At 36.1% G+C, this 17316-nt stretch overlaps 1 protein-coding gene and 1 pseudogene across 2 annotated transcripts; both read right to left on the minus strand.

Moving 5' to 3' along the window:
* Positions 1-8511: 8511 nt before the first annotated feature.
* On the minus strand, positions 8512-10272 carry LOC126612115 (GDSL esterase/lipase 1-like). Of its 2 annotated transcripts, none has more exons than XM_050280427.1 (5): positions 10011-10272; positions 9799-9920; positions 9346-9576; positions 9008-9229; positions 8512-8884 (listed from the first exon to the last, which is right to left on the minus strand). In XM_050280427.1, the coding sequence occupies exons 1-5, from the start codon at positions 10261-10263 to the stop codon at positions 8687-8689; spliced, it is 1026 nt and encodes a 341-aa protein (XP_050136384.1). In that variant the 5' UTR covers positions 10264-10272; the 3' UTR covers positions 8512-8686. The 2 variants fall into 2 exon arrangements, with proteins under 2 accessions (XP_050136384.1, XP_050136383.1); XM_050280426.1 differs by having other exon boundaries at positions 8974-9229.
* A 762-nt stretch (positions 10273-11034) lies between these two features.
* On the minus strand, positions 11035-15581 carry LOC126611817 (GDSL esterase/lipase 1-like; annotated as a pseudogene).
* Positions 15582-17316: the final 1735 nt, after the last annotated feature.

Consider the following 17316-nt stretch of genomic DNA (forward strand, 5'->3'; position numbering starts at 1 on the left):
GGGGGGTTTTCTGAGGATCGTTATGCTGCAGAGATACAAGCTCATTCTTGTCTTTCTCAAGCTCTTATAGTTCAAGAAAAATTCTGGAGTGACAAAGCTCGTGTCCGTTGGTTGCGTGATGTTGATCGGAACCCAAGTTATTTTCTTTACGAATTGGTTCCCGTTTGGAGGATGATGTTCATGTTTTATGCACTCATGTTGTTGAGCACTTCTCCATTACTTTTACTGATGATGGCAGCACAATGGATACTGGTTTACTTTCTTGACTTATTCCGTCCTTGGTGACGGACTCTGAAAATGCTTCTCTGCTAGCTATTCCTACATTTGAAGAGGTAAAAAATACCATTTTTTCCATGGACCCTGATAGCGTTCCTGGTCCTGACGGTTACGGTGGTCATTTTTTCCGGACCACATGGGATTTTATTAGCGGTGATGTGGTCCAAGCGGTTAGATCTTTCTTTATATCAGGTTATATCCTTCCCAATCTTAGTTGTAGTTTTGTAACGCTGATTCCAAAAGCTCAAGACACTGATTCTATTTCACAGTTTCGCCCTATTGCCATGACTAATTTTATGTTTAAAGTGATTACCAAAATTTTGGCAGATCGTCTTGCTCCTATTGCAGCTCAGATCATTTTTCCAAATCAGTTTGCTTTTCTCAAAGGTCGTCATATTTCCGACTGCATACATCTTGCTTCGGAATGTATTAATTTGCTTGACAATATATGCGATGGGGGCAATGTCGCAATTAAGTTTGACCTTGCTAAAGCTTTTGACACTCTTAGTTGGGATTTCCTGACTCGAGTGCCTCAGGCTTTTGGTTTTCATTCTTCTTTTGTTCAGTGGATTAGCTTTATTCTTCATTCAGCGCATTTATCAATCCTTTTTAATGGCTCTCCGGTGGGCTTTTTCAGTTGCAGTCGTGGTGTTCGTCAGGGTGATCCTCTTTCGCCTCTTCTTTTCTGTATTATTGAAGAAGTTCTTAGTAGAGGTATTTCTAAATTGGTGCATTCAGGTTGCATTATTCCCATCTCTTTTCCTCGTAGTGTTCAAGCTCCATCTCATGTTCTATATGCTGACGATATCATAGTTTTTTGTTAAGGAGATAAACGTGGTTTGAGGAATCTCATGGCTTTCATGGATGAATATGGCTTGAATTCTGGGCAATATATCAATAAGCAAAAATCTAGAGTGTATATTGGGAAAGCTGCGTTTCATCGTCGTTCCCAAATTGTTTCTTGGCTTGGTGTAAATTTGGGGGACCTTCCTTTTATTTATCTTGGTGTTCCTCATTTTCGTGGTCGTCCAAAAAGGGTCTATTTCCAATCATTGGCTGATAGAGTGCGTCAACGGATGTCTCAATGGCAAGGACTTTCGTTGTCTATGGCTGGACGTGTTGCTTTAATTAAATCGGTTGTTATTAGTATGCTTTCTCATGGTTTTTCGGTTTACCGATGGCCTTCTACTGTTTTGGTGCAAGTCAGAAATGAGGCTCGTACTTTTATCTGGACAGGTTGTGCGGACTCTCGTGGTTTTTTGACGGTTTCATGGAAGAGGTGTTGTGCTCCGCTGAATGAGAGTGGTCTTGGCGTTCGGAATTTCGCTTCTTTGAATCAGGCTTTTCTGTTGAAAATTTTTTGGGAAATCTTGGTCACCTCTACTTTGGCTTCGTCGGTTTTTCAATAATCATGGTTTGCCCTCATCCTCGTATAAGATTTCTTCTATATGGCCTGGTCTTCGTCCTCTTTTTTTTGAATTACAACAGAACTCACGTTGGATTATTGGTTCAGGTAAAAACGTTTCTTTTTGGCATGCTAATTTGGTGGATAAATCCTTAATTGAAGTTTTAAACATTCAAAATGCTTTGGTAAAACTTTGCATACACGGGTCTCCAATAAATCTATTGATGGGAATTGGATAAATCCTGCCTCTCTCCATGATAGTCTACATCTTATTTGGGGTCAAATTTGTTCTATTTGTTTGCCTAAGACTACTGAAATTGATGATACTTTGATTTGGATTGATTCTTCTGATGGTCATCTCTTGCTTTCTTGTGCGTATGATATTAAACGAAGCAAGCAACCTTTGGTGGTTTGGGACCGTTGGGTTTGGAATTCTTGTTTTCGTCCTAGAAATTCTCTTTTTCTATGGAAATTCATGCATGGGAAAATTATTACAGATTCTTTATTACAGGATAGAGGTTTTGCTCTTCCCTCCATGTGTTCCCTTTGTTGCTCAAATGTGGAAACTCCGAGACATTTGTTTTTTAATGTTCTTTCTCACGTCAGGTTTGGTCTTCATGTTTAAATTGGTTTGGGGTGATCTCTCCCTTTGATGATATTATGACCTTCTTCACTTATCCTATTCGCAAAGGCTATGGCTCTCATATTCAACTTCTATGGTGGGGTTTAATTGGAGCCTGTTTATATTGTCTATGGACAACACGTAATAAGCTTTGTTTTGACGATATTCGACCTTCAATTACTGCTATTGTTCGCTCAATTAATTTTCAACTCCTTGAAATTGATTCGCTGAACAAGGGAAACATGAAAAATTCTGTGAAAGAACTTTGTATTCTTCGCTCTATTGGTTTGTCTAGTCATCCTGCCAAGTCACCTCATGTTATTGAAGTTGTATGGAAACCACCTTTTCTACATTGGGTCAAAGTGAATATTAATGGTGCAACTCGTGGATCATTAAGATTAGCTGGTATTGGCGGTATCTTTCGTGATCATTTTGGTTCATGCGTAGGGTGTTTTGCTACTTCTTTAGGGGTGGCCACCTCTGTTGAAGCTGGATTGCATACTATAATTCATGCAGTAAACTTAGCTTGGGAGAAGGGTTGGCATTCCCTTTGGATTGAGCGTGATTCATCCTTGGCTGTTCTTTTCACTTCTACTTGTCATAATCGTGTTCCCTTGCGTTTGAGGGTTTGTTGGTTGAATTGTAGAGTGTTGCTCTCTTCTATGTGCATAAGAGTTACACATATTTTTCGCGAAGGGAATCAAGTGGCTGACTGTTTGGCAAATTATGGAGTGGACCATCCTGGGCTTTATTGGTGGGACTCATGTCCTCCTTGTGCTATTGTTGCGTATCATCATAATCTTTCTCTTCGCCCAAATTATAATTTTTGTAAGGATGGGTTTTACCTTGTTTTTTTGTAACTGGGTTTTCGTGTCTTAAGCAGTTTTCTACTTCTTGTTAGGGTTTGGTTTTAAAAGTTGTTTTTAGAGGGTATTGACCTACTTCCCCCGCTTGTATTACTTTTCCTTTTTTCTTATTAATAAAATCTAGTAGAGAGGGGACGGGTAAGGGGTTTCTGGGTACAACGGTCATTTCTCCTTCGGGAGAGGGTTGGTGCCTCACACACGACTGTTGATGAAGAGCTAATCTCGCCTAATCTATCTCTACAAATTAAAAAAAAATATTACATTACGAAGTGAGCCCCAAAGAAACATGTTTAAAAAATTATGTAAACAAATTAGTACCACAGATCTGTCCCCCTAATTACACATAAGAGTTATAAAATAAAGGCCTAATAGGATAAACGGTCCTCGTGGTGATAAGGTAATTGGAAGATAAGCCCTGTGGTTAAAAAAATTAGGATTTAAGCCCTTATGGTGATTCTCGGTTAGTAAATTTAGTCCAAAAGTAATTTTCCGTTAAATGTCTGTTAAATACAAGACAAAACTGTAATTTGACCCCGTACACCTTCCTCTTCTCTCTCTCTGTAATTTCACTTTCTTCCATTTTGGGATACTGTATTTTCTATCTTGCATATCAGCAAGCACATGGATTTCTTCAATTGGACCAGAACATGGATCCCTTCATCGGACTGGCCAAGCTCCGTCCTCACCAATCAAAACCCATTTACCCATTTCTCAGCAGAAAACTCAAAATCAAACCCTTAGTCGAATCCCAACTACCTAGTTCATTAAGAATCACAATTTCAAACTCCAAAACATTGTTGGTGTTCGCTTTCGGCGAAGGCAAGTTGATCCACGCCATCCACAACATGTTTCTGGGTGTGGGATTGAGGCTTCTATGCACAGTGATGAAGTGCGGTGACGTCATATATAGAAGCACTAGGCCCCAAATTCAATGACTTGACGCTCACGGCCCCCGGTGCCATTCTGGTTTTGGGTGCCTTGTCGTATTTCTGGGCCGCCCTCGGCTTGACTTCATGGCTCTTTGACTTGTTTGTGGCAGCTTTTATTGAAAGGCTCTTCAGACCCACTTACAAAATGGTACTTTAGTTGATTTTTGTTTAAATTATGGGTTTTGATTGAAATTCTGAAGTGGGTTTTGTGTTGATAGTTGTGGGTTTGCAGGATATTTTGTTTTGGGGAAGAAGGTGTTGATAATGCAAAGTACCTAGTTCATTAAGACCCATTTACCCATTTCTCAGCAGAAAACTCAAAATCAAACCCTTAGTCGAATCCCAACTACCTAGTTCATTAAGAATCACAATTTCAAACTCCAAAACATTGTTGGTGTTCGCTTTCGGCAACGGCAAGTTGATCCACGCCATCCACAACATGTTTCTGGGTGTGGGATTGGGGCTTCTATGCACAGTGATGAAGTGCGGCGACGTCATATATAGAAGCAATAGGCCCCAAATTCGATGACTTGACGCTCATGGCCCCCGGTGCCATTCTGGTTTTGGGCGCCTTGTCATATTTTTGGGCCGCCCTCGGCTTGACTTCATGGCTTTTTGACTTGTTTGTGGCAGCTTTTATTGAAAGGCTCTTTAGACCCACTTACAAAATGGTACTTTAGTTGATTTTTGTTTAAATTATGGGTTTTGATTGAAATTCTGAAGTGGGTTTTGTGTTGATAGTTGTGGGTTTGCAGGATATTTTGTTTTGGGGAAGAAGGTGTTGATAATGCAAAGTACATCATCTCGAAATGGAAGATTGAAAATGCAAATTACAAACAGAGCAGAGAGACGAGGAAGAAGAAGGTGTACACATGTTAAAGTACATTTTTATCCTTGCATTTAATGTACATTTAACGGAAAAATCACTTTTGGACTAAATTTGCTAACGGATTACACCATGAGGGTTTAAATCCTAATTTTTTTTACCACGGGGCTATCTTTTGATTCCATTGTCACCACAAGGACCATTTATCCGATTAGACCTAAAATAAATAATATTATTTTGTAGACAAATAGTTTCATAATATAATGATCGGATCATATTTATATATATTTTTACTTCGAATTCACTCGTCTTTTCTTAGTTAGTTCCTTATATTTTTGAGCTATTTACGTTATTTTTGTGTTTATAGGATTTGTTATGCAAAGAAAATAAAAATTGAACAAGTGAAATTTTATGTAATAAATTCGTCAAAACTGCCTGTGTAAATCAGCTGACTTTGGGAGCAAGTTGCGAACAGCTCAGAATGAATTAGAGAATGAGCCTTATATGCTTGGAAAGCTACAGATGTCTATTTTCTAGAACACTTCGCGGATTGTTAATATTATTTTTCTAGAAGAAGTTATGGGCATTTGAGTAAGGGAAGGTCTAGCTGATGACAACTTGCAGATTGGAATTGAAAAGCAGACAAAGATGACAAAGAAGAGCATAAAGCATAAAATCATGATGAATAATCATGATGAATGATTAAGGCTGCCCTTTGGTTTTGTCTGAAAGGCAACAAATACAGCAAAGCACAGGTTGGCAATAGAAGAAAAGTCAAATAAAGAAATAAATAAAAACAGCAAGTAGATGAGGGCTCCAGCGAAAAAGGGAGGAGAGAAGGCAGAGAGATGGATAGATAGAACAGACGGGAAAGAGAGAAAGGGGAGAAGGGAAAGCAGGGAAGTGTGCGGAGAGAGAAGCGCAGAGTGAGGGCAGAGAGCAGAGAAGTGAAAGCAGCGAAGCAGCGCTTGCGGGGAGAAAAACAGAAGGAGCAAGCTGCCTTCTCTCTCGGTTAAATCTTTCCAAACTTATATTTTATTTCTGTTTTAATAATGTGTAACTAAATTTATTTTGGCTAGAGGTTAATTCAAAGCCATGAATAAATTTGTAATATGAATTGATTACCTTCAGTTGTGATTTCTGAGTTGTGATTTAATTTGCTTAACTGCTTGATTGATAGCTTATTTTTGTATGTCGATTAAGAATGCATACTTAATTTACATGCATGAATTTGACGCTAGAATATAAGGGAGTTTCACCTAATCGTTATGAACTTATATTCACAAGTAGTGAAGGTTGCTAGTCACAATCACGTTAAGTAAATTCTTGGCATAAGTTTCATGCAAATCATAGTAACGAGTGCCTCGTCAATGCTTATGTTTTTCATAGAACTTAATGATTCTTGCTTGTATCTCTATTATGCAATTCATGTAGGGAACTTGTAGGGAATGTTTTGGGTTGTCGTATGCAATCATCCAACCCAATAACTTGTGGAAAAACTAAGGGTTAATTAGTGCAATTCACGGTTAATTTGGGGCGTTGAGATTTACAATTTATTGAAAGAACAACTGAAAATCAATTTAGGTTGCATATGTGTCATGTGTGGAGAAGAACCCTCTAGCTAGTCCGTCACCTATCCTTTCACCTTAATTTCATGCTTTTGTCAATTCTGTAATTTATTTAAGTTTAATTTACTTCTCGTCAAAACCAAACCCTCCCCATTATTAAATTATATTATTTAGTTAGTTTTCATTGTTGTTAGTCTTTTAATTCAATTTCCGTCCATTTCAGTTCCTAGTGTCTAATTTGATTGTTTTCATTATTTTGAGTCATTCTAAGTGTGTTTCGAGTTATTAGAGCTTTTAGCCTAGTTTTTTGTCCTTGAGTCTTGTTTAATATTTTTAAATTAATTTAGAATAGATTAGCAATCCCTCCTAATCCCCGGCCTACAACGATACCCTACTTACATCTATACTACAATTGTCAAAAAGAGGGTTAAATTTTGTGTGCTTATATTATTCGCATCATATAACCAATGCACTGCTAATGCACATGAGAAATTGGGTAAGAAAATCTTGAAAAATAAGGTCAAGTCAAGAATTTGGTTATTTTTCCAGTTTTATGCTTCATTATAGTACTCATGGTTACTCCAAAAATACAATTACCACCTCCTTACAATAGTAGCACTCTAAATCATAAGATTCCAGCAAACTACGATTGTGTTGAACTCGCTCATACTCACTTAATCTCTAAGTATGGAATGATTTCATACAGTGACAGATCCAGAATTTTAAACTCAGGGGGTCTCAATAATAAAGGTAAAAAAATTTATAGATAAAAATAACATTTAAAAGTTAAATTATAATACATTTCATTCATGAATCATACGCAAACAACATTACAAGCTATAAAATTCTAATTCAAGCGTCTATGACGATGTTTCATAGTCTGAAAATGTTCCATTTGCAAATATGTTCTTTGCTTGAAAAACATTTCCATATTTCTTATCTCTACACTACACATTGGAATAAGAAATTTTTTTATTTGAATCTTGAACCAAATGGTGGTGGTGTGGATATTTGAAACAAATTGAGATTTGATATTCGAGTAAAATTAAAATATGAGTTGGGTGGGATTTTAGGATTTTAGGGTTTTGAGAATTGGGAAATTGAGGATTGGATATGTGAAAATTGGGGGTTTCGGGTTTTGGATGGGGGAAGGGATGAGTAAGGTATGGGGATTCGAGAAGAGTGACGGGGGTCTTGATGACTTAAAACAAAAAGGAAGCAAACGACAGTGTTTTGCCATTGTCTAATTTTTTTTTATTAAAAAAAAAGGTTTTAATTAGTTGGCTAAAACGTGCGTCTTGGGCCAAGGTTGAAAAGGGAAAAATTTTCTTTCTTCCTCCGCACGTTCATCTTCCCCATGAGGATGCTACACAACCTTCATTCGAGTACGAGGGGTCCTGAAAAATTTTAAGCAATGATTCAAGGGTCTTCAAGGGATCCTGGGACCTCCTAGGTCCCTTTGTGCATCCGCCACTAATCTCATATGAACTTGTATGACTCAACTAATTAATTGATTAATGACTCAATGTGATCGAGCCTTTATATAGATGTGGAAGTGATTTTTCTTCATTATAGTTGTTGATAAGACCCAATTCTCAGGAACCCTATTCAACCTGCAAGTAGCACAAGAATGACTACGGAAGAAAAGGGAAGGAAGAGAGGAGGCAAAGCTCCAATATCTTTCTGTATTGATTTGTGTTGTGTAAAACTGATTTGCCTTCATTTCTAGGAGCTAGGCTCCTTTTATACAAAGTCACTATCCTTTTAAATGCCAGCTGGCATATTAATTAATTCCTAACAATAGCATAAAACCTAAATTATATTTTTTTCTCTTCAATTTAAAAGCAAAGATTGTTCACTTTCTCCTTAATTGAACAGTCACAACCATATTTATGAATGATCACAACCCATCAAATACTATTTCCATTCAAATAAAATAATTCAATTCATTTTAAAACCTTTACAAACCCATCAAATACTATCAAATACTACTAACTAAAGATTGATCAAGATTATGCAATAGTAATTGTTATAATGAGGATGTATATATTTTGAATTATTCAATACAAATGGGATGTATTTATTTTGAATCAGAAGTGGTGTCTGCAACAAAATGCAGAATTGCTTATGAAACTAATAAGCCCACATTTGGTCTAAATATCAAATAGCTCCATCAAATGAATGCTAGTCCCAGTCACATACGGAGTTCCACTCCACCATAGCTTGGACAGTATCTGATAAACCCTTTCTGTTGGGTGTCCAGAGTCAAAGAAAACATATTCAGTAACATTTTCACATAAATGAAACTCTGCGGAGCCTGTCTTCCCACCACAGCTCGAAATTCCTCTGTATGGACCAGAGCCACAGCACGCCGCCTTTCCTTCCTTGAAGCCTTTACAGCATAATAATAATAAAATGAATATTAAAAACAATATGAGAGGCTAAATCAAAACGGAAAATGCATCACGGCTAATACTTTACCGTATTTTAATGGATTGTCAATAATCTCATTTACTTGATTATAGAAATTTGCGTTTGAATATCTGAATCCTTGGAGCTTGGTCTTTAGCTTAAGAAGGTCTTTAGCAAGTAATCTACTGTGTAGTTTCACTAATGCTGTAACTTCTTCCACGCAGGCACCTAAGCTTTCTGGTTTAAGTATTCTCATGCTAGGTACACAACCGAGAGGAAAGCCGTTTGCAAAACCAAATTTCCTTCCTCCTTTCTTGTATATTTCCTGACAAATGTATATGAAGTAGAGTAACTCATCCGAACTTTCAAAAGAAGAAAAATAGTATCACATTATATCATGTGTATTATATATTTTTGAGAAAGTAAACAGAAAGCATTTACTTTGATCACATTCGTGAGATTCCCAATCACCATGCCAACATATTCTTCATGTGAGTGGGATTCAAACAAAGTTGAATTTGTTCCAAATGGGGTGAAGTAATCATTGCTTCCAATGCTAATCAAGAAAACAGCATTTGATAGAAATGTGTAAGCTTCTGCATCGCCTAGTTTGTGCCTCAACTGCTTCTCGACGTTCTTGAAATAACTTAGTTGAGTTTTAAGGTCTATCACCTGTATACAAGAATGGCAAGGTCATGCTAATGAAGAGAGGACACAATCTATATTGGCAAAATGAGTAGTCTCGACAAATGATGGAACATATTCGATAGATGGAAGTTAAATTTAACGTGGCATTGCATGGTGAAAATAAAAATTAATGAATTTTATGTAGAATCTAAGTGCTGTAAAAATAATAACACATAAGAAGGCATATATATAAGCAAGACCACATACAAATCCTTGATGAGTTTCTGCAAGAGCACCAGCCCCACCAGATGCAAAGTTCACCCCATAAACATAATTGTTGAACCCTGGCTGTAAATACGGCATTATAAATGGCAATTTTGCATACTCAGCTGCATCATTAATAGAAATTTTAAAATCATTTGTACATAAATTATTCACTAGTATTAGATATATAACAATTCATTATTACAACATCTCACCGATGAAATCCGGAATTAGACGACCATCAGAAGCTCTACCGGTGGCATAATTGAAGAAGGTTTCCCCATATGGCCAATTATTTGACTGAAAGCTACTGGAAGTGTTGACGTAGTTATTATTTCCGACATCAAATACTGAATCACCAAAGACGAACAAGGCTGCATGCTTTTTCTCGCCATGGCTGTAGCTGCTTGGAATAAGAAGGCTTGCACAGAAAGCCAGAATACATATTTGAAGCCTTAATGTTGCCATTTTTGTTCTGGTTTTGTATGTGTTATATCTTCGATCCTTTGGTTCATATCAATATATAGGTGTCTGATTTTCTTGCGCAAAAAGTAAATGACTAATTTGTTTAGTCCAATATAGGTGCTCATAACATAATTTAATGTATACAAAGTTACGAATTTCAAACGGTACTAATATTATAATAACAAATTTGGACTTGGAATTTTGGTGTGGCTTGGCTAATCACATACGTAAACGAATTTCAACCAGCATCGTTCACAGGGAGTCTGCCAAATTAGAAGGTTCATTGATCTATATATGTCTTGTACTTTAATATTGTATTGTACCATGAGGTGAATATTGATAATGAATCTCACGTTGATGAGAGGAGGGATGTTCATGGACTTATAAGTAAGTAGGGCCACTCCCCCATACTGCCTATTGGTTTTATGGTGGAATCTCAACTTTTTTCAATGAAAAATAAAAACCACTTAGTACTCCTCTTTCTTTGTTACTTACGTGGCTAACAAATTTGATGTCAAATTATTATGGCCGGTCTATTATGCTAGCCAAAAAAGAAAAAAAAAAGTTTCAGATAGTGCTTTGAGATTGCAAGGATTTAACAAAGAAGACATTGTATGGCCAAAGTCAAAGAATATTCAGTAACATTGTGACATAAACAATAATGAATGACACCTCTCTTCCCTTCACAGCTCAAAGTTCTTCGACATGGACCATTGCCACTCCCTCCCTCAATGTTGGTATTCAGTTTACAAATTAATACCAAATAATGTGAAACTATATTCCACCTCTCTAATTTCACTCTTAAAAAAATTAAAGAAAGAAACAAGAATATTTGATAAAAAGAAAACACACTCTGATTTATTTGAATGAAGAGTTACAACTCTTATTGGCTGAATCAAGTCAGCTAATCGATTAGAATTTCTTCCTTTCTGTTGGTGTAGAGAATTAGAATACAGAAAAGACCAAATGTTCACCATAACTTGGACACTTTCCGGCGAACCTTTCCGATAAACCTTTTTGGTTGGATGGAAAGAGTCGAAAAAACACACATTCAGTAGCATTGTGACATAACAGATATTCACTCACACCTCTCTTTCCTCTACAAGTACAAATTGCTCCTTTTGGACCAGATCCACATCATGCAGTCTTTCCTTCTCTCAAACCTTTAAAACATAATAATAACAAAATTAAAAAAGAATCATGACTTATTAACTTACGAAAAAACCAAATAAGAGAAACTAAAACTAAAAGGAGAAGGTGTTAAAGTTTGTATCTTTCTGTTTGTGTGTGTGTGAGAGGTAATTTTAGAGCAAGGAAATGAAGAACAAATCAAGGGGCTTTCAGAGAAGAGTGCTCGAGCTAGTTATGGCAGCTCAGCAAGCCGTTCATTGAACGGTAGTGCTATCCACCCACTCATTTTACTTCTCACAGATCTTTCTTAATTTTCAGCTCCGTCGGATCAAATGAATTGAAGAAGATAGTGGTAAAAAATTAACAGGGTGTGTGAGAAGTAAAAATGAGTGCGTGAATAGCACTATCTTTCACTAAATCAACATTGGATTCTTCATACATTCTTATCCCTTCTTCTTCCCTACAAAACAGATACAGCTACTTTGAGAGTAACCTAAGCCCTTCAAATTAAGAACCTAATCTGGTGCATACACTTGTCCTATGAGACTAAGTCCACACCTAATCCACTAACAACAAAATAAAAGCTAGCCGTTACATAGAGACTAGCAGTTGGAATTCAAACAGACACACAAACAGATGTCTTGTGTTCCAAGTTGTAAAACCAAGTCCTATTTAGTTCCAACAGAAGGTACAGTAGGTAGCTATATATTCCATATTTTGGTGGGGTGATCAATTATTTCTTTTAGGTTAGTGTAGAGATCAATCTTTTGAGTATTTGAATCCTTGGAGCTCTCTCTACAGCTTTAGCCGGAGTTTAGCAAGTACATTATTGTGTAGTTTCACTAGTGGTGTAACTTCTTCCGTAGAGGGGCCTGTGTCTCCTGGTTTATGTACTCTCGGGCTATGTAGATTAGTGAGAGGCGGCAAGGTTGAAAATCCAAATTTCCTTCATCCTTTCTTGTATATTTCCTGACAAAATGCATACGAACTCATCCCAAATATTCATAAAAAAAATTCATGTGTTACGTATGTGAGGTTGCCAATAACCAAGCCAACATATTCTTCATTGATAAAATTGGATGCTAGTGGAGACAAATAGTCATTACCTCCAATGCTAATTATGTAAACAGCTTTGGACAGCAATGTGTAGGCTTCTGCATCACCTAGTTTGTGCCTCAACTGCTTCTCCACCTTCCTGAATCGACTTATTTGAGTTTTTAAGGTCTATCACCTGAGAAAGAAAAAAAGATCGAAACAATCAAATCATGCCAATTGCAAACCCCTGAAGTTTTTGGGATCGTCACGGCTTGCATGGAAGAATTATAGCCTTCTTTTCCATTTTATGTTTAAATTAAAATATTAATTTGATCTTTTCCTTTCCTATATTTACTTATAAAATTGTTTTTAAATTGTTAGATATGTTTTTTATTGTTAGACAATTAATTGAAAGGGTAAAATTTTCCTTGAAGGGATTATGTGAAAGCGAATTAAAACTTCAGAAGTGTTAGTGTAATTAAAATATTAATTTGATCTTTTCCTTTCCTATATTTACTTATAAAATTGTTTTTATATTGTTAGATATGTTTTTTATTGTTAGATAATTAATTGAAAGGGTAAAATTTTCCTTGAAGGGATTATGTGAAAGCGAATTAAAACTTCAGAAGTGTTAGTGTAATGTTTTAAACCTGAAGAGTTTTTGTGAAAACTCAAAAAACTTCGGGGGTGTTTGGATAATTAACCTTGAATAAAATTTGCTTTTGAAGTGAGGTTGAAGTAGTTATTATTTCCAGCATCAAAGATGGAATCCCCAAAAATGAAAAGGGGTACATATGTTCTTGGCGTGCAAAGACTTGGATCCTTATAGTCTCAGTTGATATACATAGTTATGTACACAGGGGCATCAGGAAGCTGTCCTAACTTCTTATTGTGTTAAAAAAATCTAATAACAAGTAACCATATTTTTTTTACTAACGTGGCATTAAGTTGCCCTAAAACTAAGTAACCATGTGTTTTACCTTTGTGGTTTCCCCCCAAAAAGAAATAAAGTAACCATGTAGTTGGACAAGTAAATTTAAGGAATTTAAAACAATCACTTTTCGAACTAGAGATTATGTGCACAAAACTTGCAAAATAAAAACCTGTGAAGGAGATCAATGTAAAATGTAAATGTGCGAATAATATCAACATATTATGTAAATGTGCTAGCAAAATGAACCATAAGGAACTAGCAATTTTTTATGTTTTTAAAATGCACTGATAAAAGATCACCACCAGCCTTTAAGATGCATTGATGCAGACAAGCATCGTGCATAAAAACTCCGAATTGCTAAATAAACATTCGAAAGCCCGATAAACTGAATTGAGAATATAAGAATTCCTAAGATTCTTAATTGACAGAAACCCTAAAAATGATAAATATATAATAAATAAATTTAATCTGCTGATTTGAAAATTGAATAGAGAAAACGAGAAACTTTTTGTTTCGAACGTGATTCAAGTTTCTCCACTTCGTCCGCCCGTTCTATTCGTGGTGAAGAAGACGAGTTTGTGGCACGGATCACGTGAGTTCTTTTTTATTTATATTTATATATATATTTTTTGGAAACATACAAAGAATTTGATGTGGGGTGTAACATGAGAGTGGGGTGTATGTATAAGGTGTGGGGTGTGAGGGTAGTGCTGCAAAATATGTAACGTATATTAACATAAATTTTAATTCATAAATTAGAAGTGGAAAGTATTAAATATGTGGGTGTTGTCAATAAAATATGGGGTGTAAATAAAACAACTAAAAGGAAAACAAATAAGAAATTAATTAAATATCAAACTTTCCTAACATCCCTAAATTCCTGATTTTAATAGTTCAGACGAGATTATTCTACTTGTTTTCGACAAGGCTTATTGCATAATGATAAGTCATGTAGATATTATTGTTCTCTTCGATTCCATATATTACATTTCCAAAATTGACATGCGTAACCAGTGTCTTAATCCGAATTGCTTGAAAAGTCCAAAACAACTTTCGAGATATAGCGACAAAAAAACCTATTAACCCAAAAAATATACCCTAACTTCATATGAGAAAAATTATTCGTTTTCACACGTAAGACTTCGATAAAATTATACTTACAAAAACACTTTAAACTCGTTAATTTAGAAACACGGAAAACCAATTTAATTTGTATTGAGATAAGGGAACCAAAAAATGCCAAAAAATATGCCCTAACTTCATATAAGGAAAATGATTTGATTTCTCACGTAACACTTTGATAAAATTATACATATAAAAGCACTTCAAACTCAATAATTTAAAATTTTGAAAAAACTAATTTATTTTGTATTGAAATAAGGGCACCAAACAACCCTGAATGTACAATTAGATAGTTAATGGGTTTTGTTTCCCCTTTATCTGAATTTTTAAACTATTTTTATATAAATCGTGAGGTACTTTTTCTTATTTACTAGCCTTATCAATATAAAATTGAAAAAAAAAATCATATTTTTGAGTTTTTAATTGATATGTATAAACAAAGAATGAGCATCAAACTAAACCTAGTAGGCTAGTATTGGTAAAGACATACATACATTAATTTATTGAAACCTTATGTTAGGGAGACTAAATTTTTAAATCAAATTTTGTAAACCATATGATGTGGTTGCTGATGATTACATTATTACTTAAGTGTTAATTAACATACTTATTTTTTATTGGTGACACATCATATGGTTTGTAACTTTAGTCTAATAATTTGGTCTACCTAGCATAACTCTTTATTGAAGGTTAGACTTGAGTTGGACATAGCTATTAACTACTAATTATAATCAAACAAGAGGTAAAAAAAAAAAAAGTTTTTATCACAAATGGTCTTTGAAATTGACCCATCCCATTAAGATGGTCATTGAAATTGAAAATCGATCAATGTAGTCCTTGAAAATGGACGTCACAAATCAATGTGGTCATTCCGTCATAATTTTGTTAAAATTTTTATTATATGATGATGTGACACATAATTGGGTCCTACAAATCTAATTAAATATTATCATTAAATATTTAAATAAAAGTTTGATTTTTATTAAATAAAATAAAATAAAAAAGAAAAAGATAATAATGTTCTTCCCCTCCTTACCCAACCCACCCCAGGCGCCATCACCATTGCAACCCTACCTAACCACCCCAGATGCCTATCCATTAGAAATTAGAATAAGTGCGACCAAGGATGGTTGATCGGATGCGCGAAAACGGTAGAGGAAAGCCCATCGTCTTCTTCTTCTTGCAGATCTGGGAGTAGGTCTCGATGAGGGAGTCGGTGACTCGGGTCATCGACAAGGCCATTATTGGCATGTGACAAAGCACTAAAGCTTAAGAAAATTGGATGTCCTCGAAGTGGGTCAGGTTGCGGACTAAAGATTGCCTTGCCGGGAAAAGTGACGACGAGGGTGGGACTTGGGATGTTGCATTTTGTGGTGATGTAGGAGGGGAAGAAGTGGTTGTTCGGGTGCATGCTGTTATGAACCCAAAATAGGTCTTAATTGTGATTGTCTTAATCGGTGATTTTAGAGAGTTAATTGAAGGTTTTATGCTTAGTCTTTATTATTAAGGACTGTTAAATATGCCAGCTGGCATTTTAAGAGGTGGAGTCTGTATAAAAGGAGCCCAGCTCCCAGAAAACAAATCAGATCAGAATTTACAAAAAGAAATTAAATACAAAAATATTTGGAGCTCTGCTCATTCTCTCATTCCTTTTTCTTCCATAGCTTTCTTGTGCTATTTGTAGGTTGATTAAGGGAATTGAGAATTGGATCGTATCAATGGTATCATCTTTCTCGAATCTTGGTTTCCCTCCTGTGCATGCCCACCCGACCCATTTTCCTGCCATGGATGCACGCCTTTCCGCTGCAATCGACTCACTTGAAGCTTTGATACATGCTGCGATCCGTGAAGCTATGAATCCTGTACTCGCAGAACTCTGCAGTGACCTTGCTCAGTTACGCTGTGACTTGGCTCTCAAAGTCGAGGAAGATCTTGATCCAACCTCTATGTGTTCTGTGGAAGCTGCATTGATCGAGGTAGGTCACCAACAACTTCAAAATGGAGACAGCAACCCACTGCGAATTTTGTTTACAATCCACGACCATTCCATTATGCCATTGCTCTTATTGTCACCGATGTTGAGAGCACTTGCAAGTTCTCCGGTCAAGTCCCAATTGAAAGAGTCTGTGGCCGCCACAATTCCACTGCAACATTTTGAGAAACCCATGCTTATTGCGATGGTGACCATAGTGTCGTTCCCATTTTCAGCAATCGTTGGCAAAACTGCGGCTTTATCTCAACTGGTAGACCAGGATGCCAATGTTACCACCCACATTGAAGGGTTTAAAGATCACAAGAGCTTCAAATTGCAAATTCTATGCCTCTGTAAGCTGCCCTCAACGCATATGAACACCACGAAGTGTCGACATGAGGTATTGACATCCTTGCTTTCCAATTTACAAATTAGAAGGACAAATGGTATTGGATTTTGCAGCTTATTCTGGCATATTATATTGGTGTTATTGCGATCATGTATGAAGACTTTTTGACTGATTAATGTGGATGGGTTAATTGGTACATTGTGGGTAAATTTGTGATGAAGAATTTCTATGCATTGCATCTGTTTGATGAAATGATTGAGAGGCATAATATGGAGAATATGTCATTCAGTAGCAACCTGGAAGTTTTGGATATTGCTGTACTTGTATGTCGGTCTTGGCTTAAAGATCTTGTAGCTAGTTTCACTAAGGAGAATGGGACTTTGGGTCATATCCATGCTATTAAGCAGTTCCTCTGCTTATCATTGTTACACAGCTGTGCGTTGACAGTCATAGCCATTTCCCAGCTTCACTGTTTTATTTTCACCAGCTTGTTATTGAAATTGAATAAGGAAC

This window comes from Malus sylvestris, chromosome 17, assembly GCF_916048215.2.
Source record: "Malus sylvestris chromosome 17, drMalSylv7.2, whole genome shotgun sequence".
Lineage (NCBI taxonomy): Eukaryota > Viridiplantae > Streptophyta > Magnoliopsida > Rosales > Rosaceae > Malus > Malus sylvestris.

Excerpts from the sequence above, each read along its gene's own strand:
- LOC126612115 (XM_050280426.1), bottom strand. The coding sequence starts at position 10,263 with ATGGCAACATTAAGGCTTCAAATATGTATTCTGGCTTTCTGTGCAAGC. Across the intron at positions 9,921-10,010 it reads TCTAATTCCGGATTTCATCG|CTGAGTATGCAAAATTGCCA; the intron begins GTGAGATGTTGT and ends TTAATGATGCAG. Across the intron at positions 8,885-8,973 it reads TGACAATCCATTAAAATACG|GCTTCAAGGAAGGAAAGGCG; the intron begins GTAAAGTATTAG and ends TATGCTGTAAAG.